The sequence below is a fragment of the Notechis scutatus genome, chromosome 6 (genome assembly GCF_049901735.1).
Source record: "Notechis scutatus isolate UNSWTSFEM ecotype Mainland chromosome 6, rNotScu1.2, whole genome shotgun sequence".
Taxonomy (NCBI): domain Eukaryota; kingdom Metazoa; phylum Chordata; class Lepidosauria; order Squamata; family Elapidae; genus Notechis; species Notechis scutatus.
This window is the reverse complement of record NC_142014.1, coordinates 66,938,476-66,959,210: the sequence shown is the minus strand read 5'-3', so window position 1 is coordinate 66,959,210 and position 20,735 is coordinate 66,938,476. Positions and strand designations below refer to the sequence as shown.

The window sequence follows — 20,735 nt, the reverse complement described above, 5'->3', positions numbered from 1 at the left end:
TAGCTATATCTCTAACAATGCCATGTTAACCTGGATATGAAGAAGTGCAGTCACATGTTAAACTTTCTTTATGATCTTATCTACCTTGACTATATGAAGGTATTATTGGCAAAACATGTCTTAGGTTCATCTCTTTCCCCTACGTATCATATTCTTCTTGTCCTCTTGCATAGCTAGTATTTTTAGGGCACACTGTTTTCATTGTGCTTTCCTGCTATTTAATTCAAAGGATTTGTGCTTCTCCTGCCAATTACTCTTCCAACAGCTAATCTGCTGCTCTTTTTCTACCTGGTAGCTCTTTGCCTCTCAGGCTCAAAGTCTCTTGCTTATGACAACAGTAGCTATGCCTGTCTTCAGCAAAAAAAATGAAACGGTAAGCATCATTTTCTAGACAACCTCCATTTGGAGCAAGATAAGAGGATGGTTTGCAAAATTTAAACTTTGTTTGTTGGAGCTTGTAGAGAGTAAGGAACATGACGAAGATACATAACCTCCAAGGGTTGTGAGAAATAAAATGTGTTTTAAGACCAGAACAGTTAGATAATTTTTAGATGTTTTAGTTTTCCTATGGAATTGATTTCTTGGTCTGGTTATCTAGTGAGGTAGGTAGACCAGTCTGACAGAGCTTTAACAGATCTCCAGATGTGTGCATTATTACTTCTTAAAACTCTATATAACTACAGCATGTTAAATAAATGAAAACATTTTAAAGAGAGCATTTAAAAATAAGTCAAATAGGCAAGCTATAGCCTGCATCTCCGTATGGCCCTAGCTCTCTTTTATGGCCTCTCTAGAACTTCTGAAGACTTGCAAACAAAATTTGATAGCAAAAGTACTGAAAAATGGTGTGCAGTTATCTACCAATGTATGTGTGAGATACAATAGCTTTCTTTTGGTTAAAAACAGAATTTTAAAAAAATTAAGAAACAAATATTTTAAAACTAGTGAAAGAACTATTCTCTTTGTTGGACAAATTAAAAAAAGGAATGCAGTCCCACCTCTCTGTCTTCTTTTGAAATTATTAGTCTTATAGAATTTATAATCTCTTTTTATTAGCATCTACACTATAGTTTACACAAGAGAATGGAATATTTAACTCATTTCTGTTCCTTTTTATCCCTCCATCTGAATATTTTGTCGCGCTAATCAATGCAAATGATGAAAACCAACATAGTGACAAAATAATTATATTGATTTCGGTACAAGGAGAAAGAAACAAAACATTCCCAGTTTTCATTTTCTATTTTTTTAGAGATCGCATGGCATCCTTCTGGGTGTCATAGGGTCTGACGTTCCACTGAGAGAACTCCTGAAGTTGGCTCCGCGATACAAAGTAAGAACTGAAATCATGAGAATTGGTCTGGTCTTTAAAAGTGCAACAATCCCAAAAGAAATCTTCATTCCATCATGATGACAGAAAACTGCTTCAGTTACTGCATGCTACAAGAAGTAAAGATGCTCACTAGTTCAGAAAGATTTTCACATTCCCAGTGTGTCTGAAGAGTACATTTATGCCTTTGAAACTCTCTGTTAATACTATTCCCTTTCAAGGGAAAGTCCCACAACTAAGAAAACATGTCCCTCATGCCTTACTATAAAGATTTGATGCTCCTCTGAGAATCTTAAAAACATGGTAGTATCAGGGCCAGCACTGTGTTCAGACTGGTTCCACATTCTTATTTCTTGATCTGAGGAACCCTCAGAGCAAGGCACTGTGGAGGAGAGATGAAATATTAGAATGGTAGTAGCTAGAGCAGGGGTGTCAAACACAAGGCTGGATCCAGCCCATGATGTGGTCGGATCTGGCCCGTGGGGCCATCCTGGAAAATATAAAGGGCCGGCGTGGCTTCAGCCCAGAAGAGAAAACATTGGGCCAGCATGGGTTCGGCCTGGTCTACCCAGTGCAAAGAGGAAACATCAGACCATCCAGCGTGGCTTCGGTCTGGTCTACCCAGTGTAAAGGGGAAAGATCGGGTCAGCGTGGCTTCAGCTTGGTCTACCCAATGCGAAGAGGAAACATGCCAATAGTTTGGGGAGTGGTGTCAAGCTGGCCACGCCCACCCAGTCAGCCACATCCACTGAGTTGACCACACCCAGTGAGAGGTGACAAGCTGGCCATGCCCACCCAGTCGGTCACACCCAGCCAATTGGCCACGCCCTCTTCCCAAGGTCAACCACAGCCCTGATGCGACCCTCAATGAAATTGAGTTTGACACTCCTGAGCTAGGGTCTGAACATAAAAACGAATCTTTCTGAATATACTGCTTGAGGGTTATGAGTGAGCTGGCTCTGTTCAGTTTGAGGGGGGAAATATTCAGTAAGCAAATTTGGAAGAAATCCTTGCAAGGAGCCACTGCCAATTAGATACGAGAATTTTGGCTTGATTAACAAATATTCTGATTTATCGGCAGCTTCTTGTGTTCCTTAAGTCTCTTGATTCAGATTTTAATCTATGTTAAGAGAGAAGGGCATCTGAGAGCCTCATACACAGCAGGATAATTTGAGGGAGGAGGGTGGTTTAGAAATATGAAATATAAATCACAAATAAATAAAATAAAAATGAAAGAAATATCTTGAAGGGTTAAGATTTTATACAAAATGCTCAAACCAAGAAATGATAATGTGCATACTAATCAACCAGTGCACAGTTTTGTGGGATGGGTTCTGCAACTTTCCCTCTTGCAAAAAAAATAAAAATAAAATGAATACATCTAATTGTTTTAATGCATTTATTTCAAGCTGGGTATCCATGGATATGCCTTTCTAATTACTAACAATGGCTACATTCTGTCTCATCCCGACCTCCGGCCACTGGTAAGTACCTAAAGAAGCCCTAGATTTTCTGGGATTTCTGTTTAGTTTGTGTCATTTTAGAACTTCCAGTTCATTAATGCACAGGGTCATCAGCTACCTAGATTTGTGCTATCCCACAGTGACATTAAGCCACTATTGGATGGTTGTCTTTTTCTAATGGCAGTTCTTGAGTGTTAGTTTTCTTTTCCAATGAACCCAACATCTATTCCATATCTATTCAAACTCCTAAATGGCACCGTTCAGGTGTCAAATCAAAGGCCTATCATGAACCTTTAAATGCAGTGGATCCCATTGCATCAGCAAAAGTACCACTGGTGTCTATGGAATTTGGACCTCAGGTAACTTTAGTAGGTAACTTACCTGTATTATTAAATTTTATTTTTATGTCACTTTGACTTAAATGTCAAGGCTCCAAATCCAGCTATCTAATTATGTTGACTGGCTGAATATTCCATTTTCTCCAAGGTACCTTTTCATTACATACTTATTCTGCCCAAAATTTAAGATTTAAAGTTCTCCTCCAGAACTTTTTTTCACTTTTTATATTTTCTCTTAATTTATATTTTCTTTGCTTTCATTACAAGCATGCAATAAATATCCCCATTAGAAAAAGAATACAAATGATACAATAAATGCCAAGCTGTCTAGATTACCTATATGCTTACAGTATTGAAATTTATATCTGAATTAAAACAGTAAAACATATTATCATTTCTGTATTATTGCTCAGCTTCTTGTCGCCGCTCATCATTTCTGATTTGAGCTATTGGAAACATAATTTGTTCAAATATGCTACAGGAAATCCTCAATTTACAACCACAATTAGGACTGGAATTTCAGTTGTTAAGCAATGTGGTTGTTAAGAGAGTCATTAAATGACTGATATTATGATTATTTTTATTGTGGCTATTATATGAATTACATGGTCATTAAGCATATCTAGTTTCCTCAATTGATTTAGCTTGGAAGTTGACTGTTGCGATCATGTGATTCAGGCCAAGCACCTGAATTACAACCAGTTGACTGAACTCCTGGAGTGAGCAGTCAGTTAGCCCTGCAGTCCTGCATTCTAATCACTGTGCCACCACAGCTCCTAATTACACCAAGAACAGGGGTGTTAAACTGGCAGCCTGTAGGCTGGATGCTTCACATGCAGGCCACGCTCACCCCAGCTCCGCAAAGGCAAAAACTTCACAATATGTCACATGACATCACATGACGCAATCAAGTTTGACACTTGTGACCTAGAACATCTTTCAATAATAGACACAAACACTGTTTAATCAGCTAGAGGGGGGGGGGAGATGTTTCCTTGAGGAAAAAAAGTATATCTTCCTAACTTGTCTGTCTTTTTTCCCCTCAATATTCCAGTACAAAGAAGGGAAAAAGCTGAAGCCCAAACCCAATTACAACAGTGTCGATCTTTCTGAAGTAGAATGGGAAGATGTAAATGAAACTGTAAGTGCCTAATTGCAGGGTTTGTGCGCATTACCCCTCCCTGGCCAATTTATCCATAAAGTTCCTAGCAAATCATAGGAATATTGACAACTAGTCTGTCTATTGACAATGGGCAACATGCTACAAAGTAAGAACAAGCGCAAGATGATGCAAATAATCAGTGAAAGGTATGGCAAAAATACACACATATAGAAGAACAATCAGTTGAACCAATCCGTTGCAGCCAATTGTTCATACTTCAAAATCTCCCAGTTCTAATCCAACACATTAGTCATGACAGTTGCTTCCCTGAATCAGTATAGGATTACAACCCAACCTGTATATTATTTAAGGTGCTAGTCATTTCCGGCTCTAGGGGATGGCGCTCATCTCCGTTACAAAGCCGAAGAGCCAGTGCTGTCCAAAGACGTCTCCGTGGTCATGTGGTCGATGCCGAAGGTGCACGGAACACTTACCACCAAAGTGGTCCCTATTTTTCTACTTGCATTTTTACATGCTAGGTTGGCAGAAGCTGGGACAAGTAATGGGAGCTCACTCCATTACACGATGCTAGGGATTCGAACCGCCGAACTACTGACCTTTCTGATCGACAAACTCAGCATCTTAGCCACTGAGCCACCTCATCATTTAGCTAAACACAAAGGGGTAAAATATCTATACCTAAATTGTCAGTGGCCAGTGGTCCTGAGCCAGCTACTGTAAGTATTTTAATGAAGTCCTGTTCCTTTCCGCAGTTACGTACAGCAATGATCAATGGAGAAACTGGTTATTTGTCCATGGATGTGAAGGTGCCCATGGATAAAGGAGTGAGTATTTAGTTATAGATTAAAAACCATGCAATTCAGAAAAGCGAACATTTCAAAAGGTTAAATGCATAAAACTATCCTAAAATCCCCCAAACAAATCAGCTTAATTAGATTAGCTTCATTGGATACATGACAATGGCAGGAGAATTCAAAGACTGAAATCATAAAGGCTGATTTGGAAATACGTATAAACCTCAGCCATATCTTCATTCTCTCTCCATCAAACACGGAGTTTTCCTAGGAGGCAGAGAAAAGATGTAAAGGGAGCATAGCCATTTTAGTCATAGTTGTCATCAACAGAGGCTTAATTTATCCGTAGCTGCTGCAGAAACGTATGATCCATTAAAATCCAGTGGTATTTGAAGAGTGTAGATTCCAGAATGAAAATAGTTCCTAACTTTCTGGAGACTTGGGTTCTAGCAGAACTTGTCTAGGTGTGCATATCAAGAGTTCAGAGCAGAGGCGTCCACGAAGGGTCAAAAAAGGCCATATGGGTGCAGCAATTGTGCAATTGCACATTAAAAGGAGAGGCTTCAACATCTTTCTTTCCATTTTGTTCTGTACAAATGAAATGTTTTACACCTTTCTATTAATGAATTTAGGCATCATGGCATTTCCTAAATTAAATCTCTCATCATTAAATGCCATGTGACATTTGTTGGCCCCTTGTTAGCTCTCCCTTCACGTCTTTTAGTCTTTTGTCATTATTGCTCCTTCAACTCATCATGAATTGGGTTTTCAATTATTATTATTTTCACCTGCATCTCTTAAACTGGAGGCGCATACCCTTTCTTCAAGAGAGTTGGAAAGTTTTCCATGGAGTCTCTAACATGCCCGCACTGATATGATTTCTTTGGCCAGCTGACTGCCCTCTTAAGTTAAATAAATTTTATTCTATTCTCTAAACGTATAGAGGTTCTGAAATGATAGAAAATCCACTAAAGTCTGTCTGTGTAACCAGAAATAAGAGTTGAATAAATATATGTTGGTACTCTAAAAACGAACATTGATTTATCTCTCTTGCCCCACTAGCCTTTCTTAACCTCTTCATGCTTTGCTTCTCTGCTCCATCTAAATTTCACACCCTCCACGGAATTGATTTTTTAAGTTTATATTCCTCCCCTTTCCAATTGTACTGAAAATTATTTTAAAGTTAGCAAAGCAGGGTCCGTGGAGACATTTCATTCACTCTTGTTTATATTACATCCACTTCCTGCCCCCCAAATACTTGAGACTGTTTGCCATTTCTCTAATCTTGTAAGTGTTCAGGCTATACGAAGTGCCTCCTTGACTGCATTAATCAACATTAAGACTGTTTAAAAAAGGAAAAAACAGATCAAGTTTCAGGGCAAAGCTTAAATGCATCAAACAGTTCACCAGTTCACCCCTCAATATTCAGACAAAAACTATACTGAAGGAGAAAAAGTAGAATGAAGAAATTCTGCCCCATGCAGAGTGTGTGTGTCTGTGTAAAATAGGCACCTTAGTACTACTGCCTGTGGATATGCTTAAAATAAATATAAATCCATTGTGATTTTCTTGGTGTTCTTTGAATCCAAAATGTTGACTCCATGGCTATGTTTGTGTACTTTTCTTGGCAGCCTTGGAATCCCACCCCCCATTTTCCCTTCCATTTTCCACTCTATCCTAGAGACCCTTGATTTCTGAGTGGTCTCCAATCCAGCTGGACCTGGTCCTGCTTAGCTTTTTTTTTCTAAATCAGCTGAGTTGTTTAGAGGCTGACACTTGCTATGACCTTGTAGCAGCTAGGAATCATAAAAACAAATCAAATGTTAACAGCAATAGAAAAGCAGCGGAGCTTGGGACCCCTGGAGGGAATATTATAGTGGTCATTTAAGCCAAGCTATTTCCTATCCAGCAATACAAAAAATGGAGAAGCCACTCAACATTTATGTGGCAACTCACACAGATTTCTTTTCTTTTTCTTTTTTTGAGACCATTAGGCTGGCCATGCTCGGCTAATTAAATAAGCTAGCTGAGATGTTTTTGAAATGCTCAGCTGGCAGCCAGCTCATATAACTGCCTCCAGGATCGATCTGCCTTTCCAAAGCATGAACAATTTAGCCTCAACTCTTTTGATGCCTGCTGTCATTGTACTAGGTGGGGGTTTCCGGGAGGTTGAGGATTGGTGGTTTAATAGCAAAAGAGAAGGGTGATATTTAGGTGAAGGAGAAAAGAAAAGCATCCCACGTGACTGCAGCTACAAGGACCGAGGTGGTTATCCTACCGCTTGTCACCTTCTCTGTCACACTTCCACCTCAAGCCTATCTGTCATTTCATGTAGCCCAGCTGCTAGGCATCGATCTGTGTAACGTATTTCAAGGACATTAAAGCAGGGGCAGAACAGCCTTGAAGGCTGTGGCCAGTCTTTTTTCCCCCCCCAATTCCATCTGATACTCTGATAAGAAGTGCAATGCTCATCAAGTCATGTATCAAGACATACAGTGCTAAAACCGTATTATGTACCGCAGCTAAGCCTACTTAGAAAGATTCCTTTGGTACCATGGGTGTGAATTCACAAAATGGCCAGTGTGCTGTGCAAGGATGCTGGAATATTACAGTAGGTGATGCAAACAGAATGGAGAGCCCATCTCCATTCCATTTGCACCCTTCCCATTCCCACCCACCGCCCCCAATTTAAAAAAAACTCGCCTTAGCGACAGAGATAGAGCAGCTCATAGCAGAGGGCAATGCATTCACAGCCTCTTGTATTTTCTTACAAAGAAAGATTAGTCTACCAGATCAACAGATATATTATGAAAAAGTGTGTAGCAGACAATTAAAGAGATGTTGCATTATTCATATTCACTACAAAAGACATGAATCTTAAGTAACAATACAACATCTTTAATGAATCCCAAAATTTATCTAAGAAAGAAGGAAGGAAGAAAGCGAGGAAAATGAAGGACTTAAGATCTAAAAAACATTTAAGAAAGAGAAAATATGATGCAAAATAAATATAATGATAGTAAACAAAAGAAAAAGGGAACACAACAGAGAAGGGATGCCAGCAAGGCAGAGGCTAGAAGAAGGGGGTAGGAAGATTTGGTGGGGGAAGAAAGAAAGGGGAAAGGCGGAGAAAAAGCCACAACGTTTTGAAATTAGATGGGAAAAGAGGAATTTTTTTAGGGACAAAGGGTAAAGTACAATTTCCTTAAAAAAGATTTTGCAAGGTACATAAGATGGTATTGTAACATCTGTATTAGAAATAGAAAATTAGAATGGCTTAAGAGTTAATAAGAAATCAAAATGTTGAAATTTTTAATAATGACTGATTTTAAAATGTAATAAAATATTAAAGGGAAAGGCAATGGGAATGTTATAAGATTTAATATTTAGATTTATTATTCAACTATGTATTTAGGAGGGCACTATGTATTTAAACATTTTCGATTTATTACTCTGTTTTTATTGTTATTAAAAGAAAAAATTAGTAGATAGAATGTACCAAGCAGAATCAGATTGGGTATTAGGTGTTAGTTTAAATGTTAAACTAATTAATTTAGGGGAGGATAGAAAGGCATCATACTCTGATTAGTGATTTCAGGAGAAATTTTTTTTTCATTATAAGGAATGAGATAGAGGGATAATAAAGAATGGGCAAAAGATACAAATATAATGATTTAAATTAAGATGGATTAAATAAGATAGAATTATGAAGAGTGATGTGTGGAGAAGTTTATATAGAAGATATAGAATGGTAAACAAAATAGGTAATGATATGTAAGATGAGCATGAATATAATTAAAGCCCATATAAAGAGAGGTACCTGGGGCCAAGTTACTTTCCTAAAAGATTTTTTATATGTTTGTTTGTTGTGTGTCTATGTTTTTGAGAGTATTAATAAAACCTTGTAGAAATACAGAATGAGAATAATGGTAATCAAGTCAGAAAGAAATAGATGAAATAATAATAGTGAAATTGAATAAGAGTAAAGAGAAGTAAAGAGAAATTGGATAAGAGGTATTTTTATGCTCATATGGAAATGGCTTAAAATAGAATTGTATTGTATAAGATAAGGTTTTATCTGACTTGTAAAATTTATAATGGAAAAAGGTTCAAATATGTAATGGTTGATGATGATTTGTTTGTTTTTGAAATTAATAAAATTTGCTTAAAAAAAAAAGTAACAATACAACATAAAGTCAATTTATTGTACAGCTTGTTTATTGTATTTGTTGTACTATAAGGCCTCATAAAAACAGATACTATCAGTAGAAGTCTCCAATTTTTTTATCTCCATCTCACACAAACAACAAGAACATTTTTAAAAAATATTACAGCCTCTTCTGGTAAGCTTATGCATCACTTAAAACCCAATGAACCATGTTTTTTCTTCTTCTTCAGCCTATTCAGGTTTGTATGTTTAATTAAAATTCATCCAATTAATTGATAAAGTCTGCAGTCCTCTGCACATTTACTTAGGACTGGACCTACAAAACTCAGTGAGTCTTAATTCCCAGTAGTTAGGTTATGATGCTACAATGTGAGATTTTTTTAATTGCGAGACTGCCCTAATCACGAGGTTCTTAATATATGATGACCTAGTTTCAGCACTCATTTGATGATGTACAATAAAATTAAGCCTTTCTTTTTACATGCCAACTTTGTTAACAAGAAGTAGTGAGTAAGCAGTTGTGAAAGACAAACTACATTTCCTGCTCTGGTTGCATCATTTTCTCTCTGTCTGTGTCTATGTGTGTCTGTGCCTGTGTCTGTGTTTAAGATGTATGTTTTTTCCTGCAGTTACAGTTTAGCATTCCTGATATATATTTTTTTCTTTTCTCAGAAAAGGATTCTGTTCCTTACTAATGACTATTTCTTCACTCATATCAGTGGCACGCCATTTAGGTGAGTGAGCAAATTCTGGAGAAGATCAAATTAAATTTATTGCATTATTATTCAGACAGCCTTATTATTCCACCCAGGATCCTGCAGGGTCAAGTCAATTCAGTTGGTCAACCTTCATCAACTGGATGCCATCAAAATAGTTTGAGATTATAAGGTCCAAAATTCCCAAATGGCATGGCCAGTGACTCTGTTGGCTGGTAAACTTGGGAACTATAATCCAGTTATACTTTTTATATTGTTTATATAATTATATTATATAATCCAATTATCCAATTATACCTGGATGATACCAGGATATCAAAAGAAATAAAACAGATGCATTAGGCTGATACAGTAGGCTTTTTTAAAAAAAATAGCAACAAGTAAGAGAGTAAAAGGAAGAAAGAATGAGAATTTAGTTTCTGAAGCCATAGAAATGGCTCTGAAAAGGAACAGCTTCTGGAGGCCCCATTTCTTTATGGAAGCCCTATGGAGAGAGAAAAATGAATTAATTCAAGTTTGAGTCGTCCAGTTCACTCACTTAGTAAATCCATTTTTCATACCTGTGGAAATAGAACCAAATTCATTAAGAGAATTTCAAGATGCTGTAGATGATGAAGGTCCAAAAAACTCAATTGTTATATGTGCCAATAAAACGTCTTTGAGAGTTCATGGTGGCGGAAAAAGGGAAGGGTGCTGGGGTCCTGGGTACAATTCAAGGTTATCACTTATAAAGCAGAGGTGGTATTCAGCAGGTTCTGACCAGTTCTGGAGAACCAGTAGTGGAATTTTTGAGTAGTTCGGAGAACCGGCAAATACCATCTCTGACTAGCCTTCCCCCATCTTTTCTCTGCCTCCCAAATCCCAATCAGTTGGATCTTCTTTTGTTGCAACTGCAAAGGAGAATGGAGCTGGAAAGCAGGTTATTGGAGTGGGATGGGAATGGAGATTTTACAGTATCCGTCCCCTGCCACTCCCACCAAGCCATGCCACACCCACCAACCCATGCCACGCTCACAAGCTACGCCCACAGAACCAGTAGTAAAAAAAAAAAAATGACCACTGTTATAAAGGCCTTCATGTCACAGGCCAGGTTATTTGAGGGATCACCTATCTCCCAGGGTTGCTGCCCATCTAATAAGGTTAAGCAAAATCTGCGCAATTCAGGTCCTGTCAATCAAATAATGCCCACTGTCAGGACCTAAGAAGCATCTTTCCTCTGGAATGATATATCCCACCAAAATTTGTCATTCCAGAAATCTTTAAAAACATAGTGGTTCTCTTGTGGCTTAAAAATAAGAACCTATTAGTATTTTGTTATGTGGAATAACATTGTTTGGACGCTCTAATTTTCCATTTTATTGTTTTTCTGTTTTAAATGGTAAGTTGGCTGAGAATTCTGTGATTTCAGTGTTAGTGCATCTGGATAATGGGGCACGATAGTTCAGCAAAGATGCTGAACTTGTCAGCTGAAGAGTTGACAGCCCAGGTTTGAGACCCGAGTTTTACGCAATGGGGTGACCTCTCATTACTTGCTCCAGCTCCTGCCCATGGAGCAGTTCAAGAGGCATGGAAATGCAAGTGGCTAAAGAGATACTACTTTGGTGGGAAAGTATCAGTGTTCCATGCACCTTTGGCATATAACCATGCTGGCCACATGACCACAGAAATTCAACAATGCTGGAACCCTCAGCCAAGAAACATGAAGTACTATACCCTAGAGTCAGAATCGACTGGATAGGGAAATCTTTATCTTTTTAATGCCACACCAGTGAAAACTGAGGTAGACCTTCATAATATTCTGTTTTATTTCCTTATTGTCCCCCCTTGTCCACCGCAACTCACAGCTTGGGAATTGTTCTGTCACGAGGACCTGGGGAATATGTGCTGCTTGGGGACACTTCAGTGGAAGAAGGTTGGTTATACGACACACTTTTGTAAAAGTCTTGTATGAGAAACATTGAAGAAAACTTTCTTGTACCCTAGTTAGGTTTTAATGGTGTTTTTCTTTGGCTACCTTCTCCATCTCTCTTTAGGTATTTATTTGCTAACCTGATAGAGTAGAAAACAATTATTAAAAATCTGAACTCAGCTTCCTACATATTTGGAGGGGGAGCAGAAAAGTACTAATAAAATTTGAAAAATGAAAATATGGTAGCATTCTAATTTATCACCACCCAAATTTTTTTTTTTTTTTTGGAAAGGTACCCACTATATGTTTATGTAGTTCCTTTTTGTCTATGTTGTGTATTATATCTGGTCCTAACATCAGTAACCTTTTTGGCAAAATGGATGTTCCGAGGTCTGTGGCTTCAAACAGTCAGATTCATTTGCTCCTTTATTTGGTTTTGCCTATCAGACAAAGTACAGGATGCCTCAGTCCTTTTATAGAATAATATTTGTATCAAAACAAAGCAGCCTTCGATGTTCCGGAATAGATTGAAGTAATGGGACAGTTTTACTGAACTTCATTCCCACTATCTGAACATCTGCTATGATTTAAGACCTTGGAATTTAGTACTTGAGAATCCTCGTGTCTATGTTGCATCTAAATCAAAGTCATTTAAGGTATTTTTGTGACTAAGTGAGCACATTATTTTCTACAGTTTTGTATTATCACCATTCATTCTCTTCTCTCTCTCTCTCTCCCTCCCTCCCTCCCTCTCTCTTATCCAATCAGGAAATTCCTCCCTTCCCCACCCAAACTAAATTCCCATTGTACAATGTCTTCACCATCACCATCACTTCTGTTATCCTACAGAGACTGAACTATCCTTCAATACAAATGGAAATTTCTTGTGGAAAGTTTGAGTATTAAGCACGTTTGTCACAAAGGAAGAATCGCTGTCATAACAATGCCATAACCTTTTCGTTTCAGGTTTGCATGACCTTCTGCAGCCAGATTTGACCTTAGCCAATGAGTGGTAAGATATATTTGGGAAAGATGAACACTTTGCATTGGATTCTTGAACTGAGGCCTTGAGAAAATGTTTCTGTAGAAGCTAAAGAGCCACCGCTCAGTTCAGCTAAATCTTCTCCAATTAAAGGATATTAAACACACCAGAGAAAGAATTTTTGCCCAAGGACGTGGGGAAATTCTGTGTCCCAGAGCAATTGACACTGCCTTAAACGTGTGCTTGAGTTAGGTGCAGGGCTGGTTCACATCTTCATGCCTGTTCATTTGGGCTGTGTAATCCTTTGGATTCTGATTTGAACTGCATCAAAATGCAAGTGGCTGCAAGTGGCACATGATAATATCTATTGCCACTGCTTAAAACAAATATATCTTTTCCCTGGATTATGCTGCAAAGAGTGGTCACGGAACCCTAGAAAAGTCACATCTAGTTTAAAGAGTTACCAACAGGTGCTATTGTTCATGAGTGATTCTGTGCCTTTTGAAGCATCGTTTGCCTTTCAAATCCAAAGCACAGCACTAGTGTTCATATCCCTAGGTAATATTAATCAGATGTAAAGAGTGGCTCTACCAATTTTAAAATTGTTATGTATATATCAGAACCTGGTAATCCTAGGGGCTAAATAAACTCATTGCCTGATTTTTTTTTCCCCTTTAAAGTTAGGATAGTGGGGAATCAAAAAGGAAATCAAGCTGGTATCTACAATCATGAGACTCAATCCTCAGGGTTTTGCATGTGTGCTGTGCATGTGCACCACATATGAAGGATGTGCTCTGATCCTGGATGCCCTGTGTGACTGCCTTCTTACATTTTTATTGGGATAAAAGAGTAATTCAAATAATTGCCTATATTGGAATATGGTAAAATGGGTGATAATCCATGGACTACATAGGTTAGTTTCCCTAAACTGTTTTCTGTTTAACTTCTCTCTCTATAGTGAAAAGGTGAGGTATTTTATGCTTAGTCTTATGTGTGTCAGGATGGATCCCGAAAGGAGAAGAATATGTGCCAATACTCTTTCTTTCTTGTACTCCTTCCACCAGGATTTATTGTGTTACAGATATTGATCCAGCTCACAGGAAGCTAAGCCAGTTGGAAGCTGTAATCCGTTTTATTACAGCAGAAGAAGCTGACCTTGAATGTGAGTATGGAAACATATAGCTATTAAGCAGTGTTCTTCTGAACCCCTTTGTCTGAACCAGGGGTATCAAACTCAAGGCTCATGGTCTGGATCCAGCCCGTGAGGTGCTTAGATTTGGCCCATGAGGCTGTCCTGGAAATAGTGAAAGATCAGCCTGCCTCTGCCAGCGAAAACGGAGCTTCTGTCAGTGAAAATGGAGCTCACGGGGGCTGTGTGTGGCCCTCCTAAGCTCTGTTTTTGCTGGCAGAGGGTTGTAGGAGGCCATCCCGACTGAAAAAGGAGTTCATGAGGGCTGTGCACAGCCTCCTGAGCTGTTTTAACTAGCAGAGGGTTGCAGGAGGCCATCCCAGTCAAAAACGGAGCTCAGGAACCCATTTTAGCTGACAGAGCTCTCGGGCCACAGGTGCCCCCGACACAATGTCGTCAAGCTGGCCATGCCCTCCTGGCCATGCCCTCTCCAGCCCTCCTGAGGTCAAACACAAGCCTGATGCGGCCTTTAATGAAATCAAATTTAACATCCCTGGTCTAAACTCTTAGGAACAGTCTTCTGAAGATGCCAAATTGGCCCATCCAAGTATAATTCAACAGTGTCCATATTCCAAGATATTATAATAGGGCTTAATAAATGTCTTTGCTTAAAAGCATTGGTGTAAGCTCCTCCACCATCTTTTGAGGCACTTTATCCCAATGTGGCACAGTCCAAACTACCAAGAATTTCTAAATCCTGTTTCCCGAATTCTCTCCTATCCTCCGAGACAGCAAAACACTAAATTTGCTCCAATAACTCTGTGACATCTTTTCAAATAATTGGTGGTGACGATCATATCCCTTTTTAATTATTATTTTTTTCCAAAGGGTGAACGTGTACAGTATATAATCAGCATGCTGCCTAATCATCTTTCATTATGGCTCTTCCTTGATGTTCAAATTACTTGCAAATTAGAATTAGCAACCTCAACTCGACTCAATTCAAATTAAACCTAGCAGATGACAACGTTTACCTTTATCATTCAATTCCTCACACAAATTGGTCCATCAGATCGTATTGTCTGTCCTCGTAACTAAAAACTTTGCTTTTGAATGTCATTGCTGAATAGCTAAAAACGTCAGGTGTGGTATATCTCCCACCTGAATATTAATGTAATGCTTTCTAAACTCATATTTCCCACGGTCACTGTTTCTTTGATGTCTTGATTCAATTTGCCTACAAAACTACTTTTTCATGCTTTACTCCAGTCAGCACAGTGATGGTATGCTAGCGGTTCGGACAGGTTCACCTGAACCGGTAGCTTAAAAAGACCTCTGATCACCTGAGAGGAGGAAAACAAGCTTACGACAATCAGCTGAGAGGATAAAAGATCGAAAAGCACATGGGAGGTTGGGAGGGTCACTCCTAGCTTTCCGTTTCTTCATCCTCTCAGCTTGTTAGGGGTGCATGCATCTATGCACGTGCACACACGATCACCCACCGAACCAGTAGCGACTAAAGTAGGATCCCATTACTGAGTCAGCCTATTTGGCCTCTAACCTAGAGAAGTATGTCATGTGTCGTTCCCAAACCAGCAAAGTTATTTCTTGGATTGAAGGTTCAGGGAAACGTATACTAATACAAGGCTTCGTCCATTTTTCAGTATGAAAGTTCAACTCCTGATAATTCCGTGGAGCAAATGGAGAAAAGAGGGGTGGGGAAATTTATTTATTTATTTATTTATTTATTTATTTATTTATTTATTCATTTATTTATTTATTTATTTATTTATTTATTATTTTATTTTATTTTATTTTATTTTATTTTATTTTATTTTATTTTATTTTATTTTATTTTATTTTATTTTATTTTATTTTATTTTATTTTATTTTATTTTATTTTATTTATCAAGCATGTATTAGATAACAGATATAATTAGAACATGATTATGATTACATGAAATGGGTACGAATAAAAGGTGACAAGGATGTAGGCACATTGGTGCGCTTATGCACACCCTATACAGACCCCTTAGAAATGGGGTGAGGTCAACAGTAGGCAGTCTAAGGTTAAAGTTTTTGGGGCTTGGGGAAGAAACTACAGAGTCAAGTAGTGCATTCCATGCATTGACAATTCTGTTACTGAAGCATATTTTCTGCAATCGAGTTTGGAGCAGTTTCAGAGGTGGTATTCAGCAGGTTCTGACCAGTTCTAGAGAAATGGTAGCGGAAATTTTAAGTAGTTTGGAGAACCGGCAAATACCACCTCTGACTGGTTCCGCCCCCATTTATTCTCTGCCTCCTGAGTCCCTGCTGATCGGCTGGGTCTTCTTTTGTTACCCTGCACAGGAGAACAGAGCTGGAAAGCAGGTTAGGGAATGGGTGGGGAGGGAACGGGATTTTGCAGTATCTTTCCCTGCCACACCCACCAAGCCACACCCACCAAGCCACGCCCACAGAATCAGTAGTAAAATATTTTGAATCCCACCACTGAGTGGTTTAACTTAAGTGTGCATCTATTATGTGCTCGTGTATTGTTGTGGTTGAAGTTGAAGTAGTCATTGACAGGTAGGACATTGTAGCAGATAATTTTATGTACTACGTTTAGGTCAGACTGAAGGCAGCATAGTTATAAGTTGTTTAAGCCTAAATTTTCAAGTCTGGAGGCATAGGGTATTCTGTTCCAAGCAGAAGAGTGGAGGACTCTTCCGCTCTTCTTGTGAAATATCTCTGGACTCTCTCAATTGTATTAATGTCCAAAATGCATGTACAGTTAAATACCGTGTTTCTCCAACAATACGGCCTCCACCAATAGGAAGCCCCACCATGTTTTATTGGCATAAAATCAAATTAAGCCCCTCCCCCCAAATTAAGCCCCATATTAAACATGCGAAATGGGGGAGAGAGCGAGGGGAGTTTGTCGTTAGTAAGTACTTTTGTTGCATGCCCGGATATGGTGCTGCCTTCGTTGGTGGGGCACTTCATATCGGAGACCTTCCACCGTTGCTTCTCCCTTCTCCTTGCTGCCCCTTCTCCCTTGCTGCCGCGGCGTTTGGCGCAGCCACGTGCGGCCAGTCAAGACTCCTCCCTGCAACCGGAGCCCTGAGGAGACACAGCCTCAGGCGCTCCCATCTTCCTTTGCTTTCGAAGGTAAGCGGATTTACAAAGCCTCCTGCCCGAGAGGGCAGCCCAACCCATGTGGGAGGCTAATTTCCGAGGCCTCTTCCGTTCCTCCCGACCTCCCTACGCTGCGCGCCTCCTGGCGCGCCGCTCCCTTCAGCCAGCGAGCTCTTCCACCTCAAAGAAAGGCCAGGCGGGCGGCTGCAGAGCAGCAGCAGCGGGTCTGAGCCGCTTGCAGCGGAAACAGCCACCACCGTAGCCCGACGTGGGGAGAACGGCGAGGTTAGCGCCCGCCAGCCCGGGCGAGATTTAGGAACGAGGGGGCAGGAGGAGGCACGCACACACCGCGGCTCACTTTCCCAGCTTTGCCCAGCCCTTACGGCTCTGGCGCGGCCCTGGCAGGATGAGCGGAGGGTCCGGCGGGAGCGCTTGCTGCCCGCCAGGGCCGCGCCAGAGCCGTAAGGGCTGGGCAAAGCTGGGAAAGTGAGCCGCGGGTGTGTGCGTGCCTCCTCCTGCCCTCGTTCCTAAATCTCGCCCGGGCTGGCGGGCGCTAACCTCGCTCGTTCTCCCGCGTGCGCTATGGGTGGTGGCTGCTTCATGCGCGGCTCAGACCCGCTGCTGCTCCGCAGCCGCCCGCCTGGCCTTTCTTTGAGGTGGAAGAGCTCGCTGGGCTGAAGGGGCGGCGCGTCAGAGGCGCGCAGCGTAGGGAGGTCGGGAGGAACGGAAGAGGCCTCGGAAATTAGCCTCCCAACGTGGGGTTGGGCTGCCCTCTCGGGCAGGGGAGGCTTTGTAAAATAATTCACTTTACCTTCGAAAGCAAAGGGAAGACGGAGCGCCTGAAGCCAAGTGGCTCCTCAGGGCCCGGTTGCAGGGAGGAGCCCTGACTGGCGTGCACGTGGCTGTGCCAAACGCCGTGGCAGCAAGGGAGAAGGGAAGCAACGGTGGTGCCCGAACCCGAAGGTCTCCGAATATCCAAGCTGTCGCCGCCCGCCCACCCACCCGAGGATGCAAGGGGGAGAATTAAGTCACCCCCGAAAAGACGTCCTAGCCATTTTTTCGGGGGTCAAAAAAAAAATAAGGCCCGGCCTTATTATGTGAGAAACACGGTACATATATCAAGTCCGCATCCTTATGTCCTCCAAATGCTTTGGATTTCAACTCCAATGTTTGTGTGGTGACTGCCTTTCTTTCTTACTGTTCTTTCTCCTATCTAGGTGATGAAGAGTTAGTTCAACAGGTTCTCTTCGATGCCGTAGTTACAGCACCTATGGAAGCTTATTGGACGACCTTGGCCCTCACCATGTCCAAGTAATTACACACTTCTTGAGCTAAGAGACGTCTTGAAACCATCCACCTTTAGACTGCTGCAATGCACTCTACCTATACCTGTCCAGAAATAGTGTTCAAAAAGTTCAATAGATAGATCAATGATCAACAGCAGCTTGGTTTTTACCTGTATTGTACAAATTATCACCTTTGGCCATAAGGATCTTCCTGCAGTCTTCATTTCTTTGAAGGGCCTTACCCTGGATCCCACTGGCATTTGGGTACATATCTGGCTTTATCCAGAATTGTTGAGACAAATTGGACTTGTGATCTTGCCTAGAAAGCTGGTTAACTACTGTAAAATATGGCCTGTTTCCTAGCTTCAGATCCTATGGCACAAAGGAAATTCAACCAACCTTTCTATGATTTAATTTATTTTAGCTTAGTTTACTTTATTGTCACTGCACCTCATACAACGAAATCAAATGCCATCTTTAGTGCACATCATGACCATGACCATGAAAATAAACACAAACACACATCCTTCACATTCTGTACATTGAATTGAAAACCTCTGATATTGCATTAATATTTCACTATACAGTAGAATTCAATAGAGTGACTGCCCTGGGATAGAAGCTGTTTTTCAGCCTATTTGTCCTTGTCTTTATTATTCTGTACCGTGTGCCAGATGGTAATAGTTCAAAAAAAGGGTTCCCAGGGTGAGATGGATCTGTGAGAATGTTTTGAACTTTCTTAAGGCAGTGGGATTTCTGTCTCTCATTTGCTTATACAACTCTCATTTTTGTTCTGCAACAGTGAAACTGAAGATGGTGTGCAGATGGCCTTCATGGGAACTCGGGCTGGTCTCATGAGGAATACCCTGTATGTAGGAACTGAAAAACTATCTAACAAGTGAGTTTTTTGGATATGTATTTTTGAGATATGTCCCTTCTATTATCTTTCCGATATAACTATGAAACACTATATCTTACTTATAATTTCTCAGTTTTCAGTTATAATTCTAATTTCAGTTATAATTTCTCAGTTTTGTCATCCATCGAGGCACAATGTAACCAGCTCTCCTCCACTTGCTATGCTCCATGGTTTGTGAACAGCTGGCATCTGGAGACATAGTCTTGGTTAGTAGTCTGTCGTTTATGTGAAGGGGACACTAACAGACTTTTCCACAAAATTCTAACCTCTAAGGGGTAGAAGAAGAGTGAATGATCAATTTATTGAGTATAATATAGGTTGTCATCATTTAGAATGGTGCAATAGCCTAGAGGTAAAGATGCTCCTCTCCCATTTGGAAGGTTGAGAGTTCAATCCTAGGCAGCAGCAAATGTTTCTCTATCAGGGTGCAAGGAGAAAATATCTGCTCTGAACTCCGGATAGGTGTCAGGAAGAGCATCTGGCCAGTAAATGCTCAGCTGCACTCATTTGTCCTGACTCCACTCTGAATAAATAAATAAATAAATAAATAAATAAATAAATAAATAAATAGGTCGTCCTCGTGTAGCAACCACAATTGGGTTTGGCAGCTCTGTCATTAAATGAAGCAGTTGCTAAGTGAGAAATCACATGACTACAACTATGTTTCCCTTTCTTCCCTCCCCCATCCTTTGGAGTGCTCATCTGAGCACTGTGTAATTAACAAGAAGAAGATTGATTGTATTTACATTCATTGGAAAAGATAGGAGGATTACAAGAGAGTTAGCAGACATATAATGGGGAATACACCAGACTGTCTGCATAGCTCTTGCTTTTGCCCCATTGTGTGCCTGGTTTCACTATTCACTCAAGTCCCGATAAAAGAAACTCTTGAAATCATAAAATACCAACCACCCAATCACCTCATGGAACTAGCAGAACAATGCTTAACCAACACATATTTCATATACAGAGGACAAAGATACAAGCAAATTGAAGGAGCCCCTATGGGATCACCACTGTCACCCGTCATTGCAAACCTGCTCATGGAAGAATTCGAATCCAGAGCCCTGGCTAACACCACCCACAAACCCAAACTATGGTTAAGATACATCGATGACACATTTGTGATTTGGCCCCATGGAAAAGAAAACCTAAACAATTTCCTAACACACCTAAACAGCACACACCCCAAAATCAAGTTCACCATAGAAATGGAAACAAACAAACAACTACCATTCCTAGATGTACTAATCTACAAAAAAACAGATGGCACACTAGGACACACCATATACTAGAAGAAAACACACACCAACCGCTACCTCAACGCCCAATCCCACCACTACCCAGCACAGATAAACTCCGTGGCCAAAACACTAATTGCCAGAACCATATGCCTGGCAGACAAGACACACATAAAGACTGAACTATGCACCCTGACTAAAGTACTGATAGCTAACGGCT

At 40.3% G+C, this 20,735-nt stretch overlaps 1 protein-coding gene across 1 annotated transcript in view; it reads left to right on the top strand.

The window, feature by feature from the left end:
* CACNA2D4 (calcium voltage-gated channel auxiliary subunit alpha2delta 4) overlaps window positions 1–20,735 on the top strand; it is a 196,418-nt gene that overhangs the window by 51,306 nt on the left and 124,377 nt on the right. The window contains exons 15-25 of the mRNA XM_087968608.1: window positions 296–373; window positions 1,253–1,333; window positions 2,740–2,814; window positions 4,186–4,272; window positions 5,007–5,078; window positions 9,889–9,950; window positions 11,777–11,844; window positions 12,808–12,853; window positions 13,888–13,985; window positions 18,287–18,380; window positions 19,158–19,253. Coding sequence (XP_087824734.1) covers window positions 296–373; window positions 1,253–1,333; window positions 2,740–2,814; window positions 4,186–4,272; window positions 5,007–5,078; window positions 9,889–9,950; window positions 11,777–11,844; window positions 12,808–12,853; window positions 13,888–13,985; window positions 18,287–18,380; window positions 19,158–19,253 — 857 coding nt within the window. The remainder of the gene's footprint in view (window positions 1–295; window positions 374–1,252; window positions 1,334–2,739; window positions 2,815–4,185; window positions 4,273–5,006; window positions 5,079–9,888; window positions 9,951–11,776; window positions 11,845–12,807; window positions 12,854–13,887; window positions 13,986–18,286; window positions 18,381–19,157; window positions 19,254–20,735) is intronic.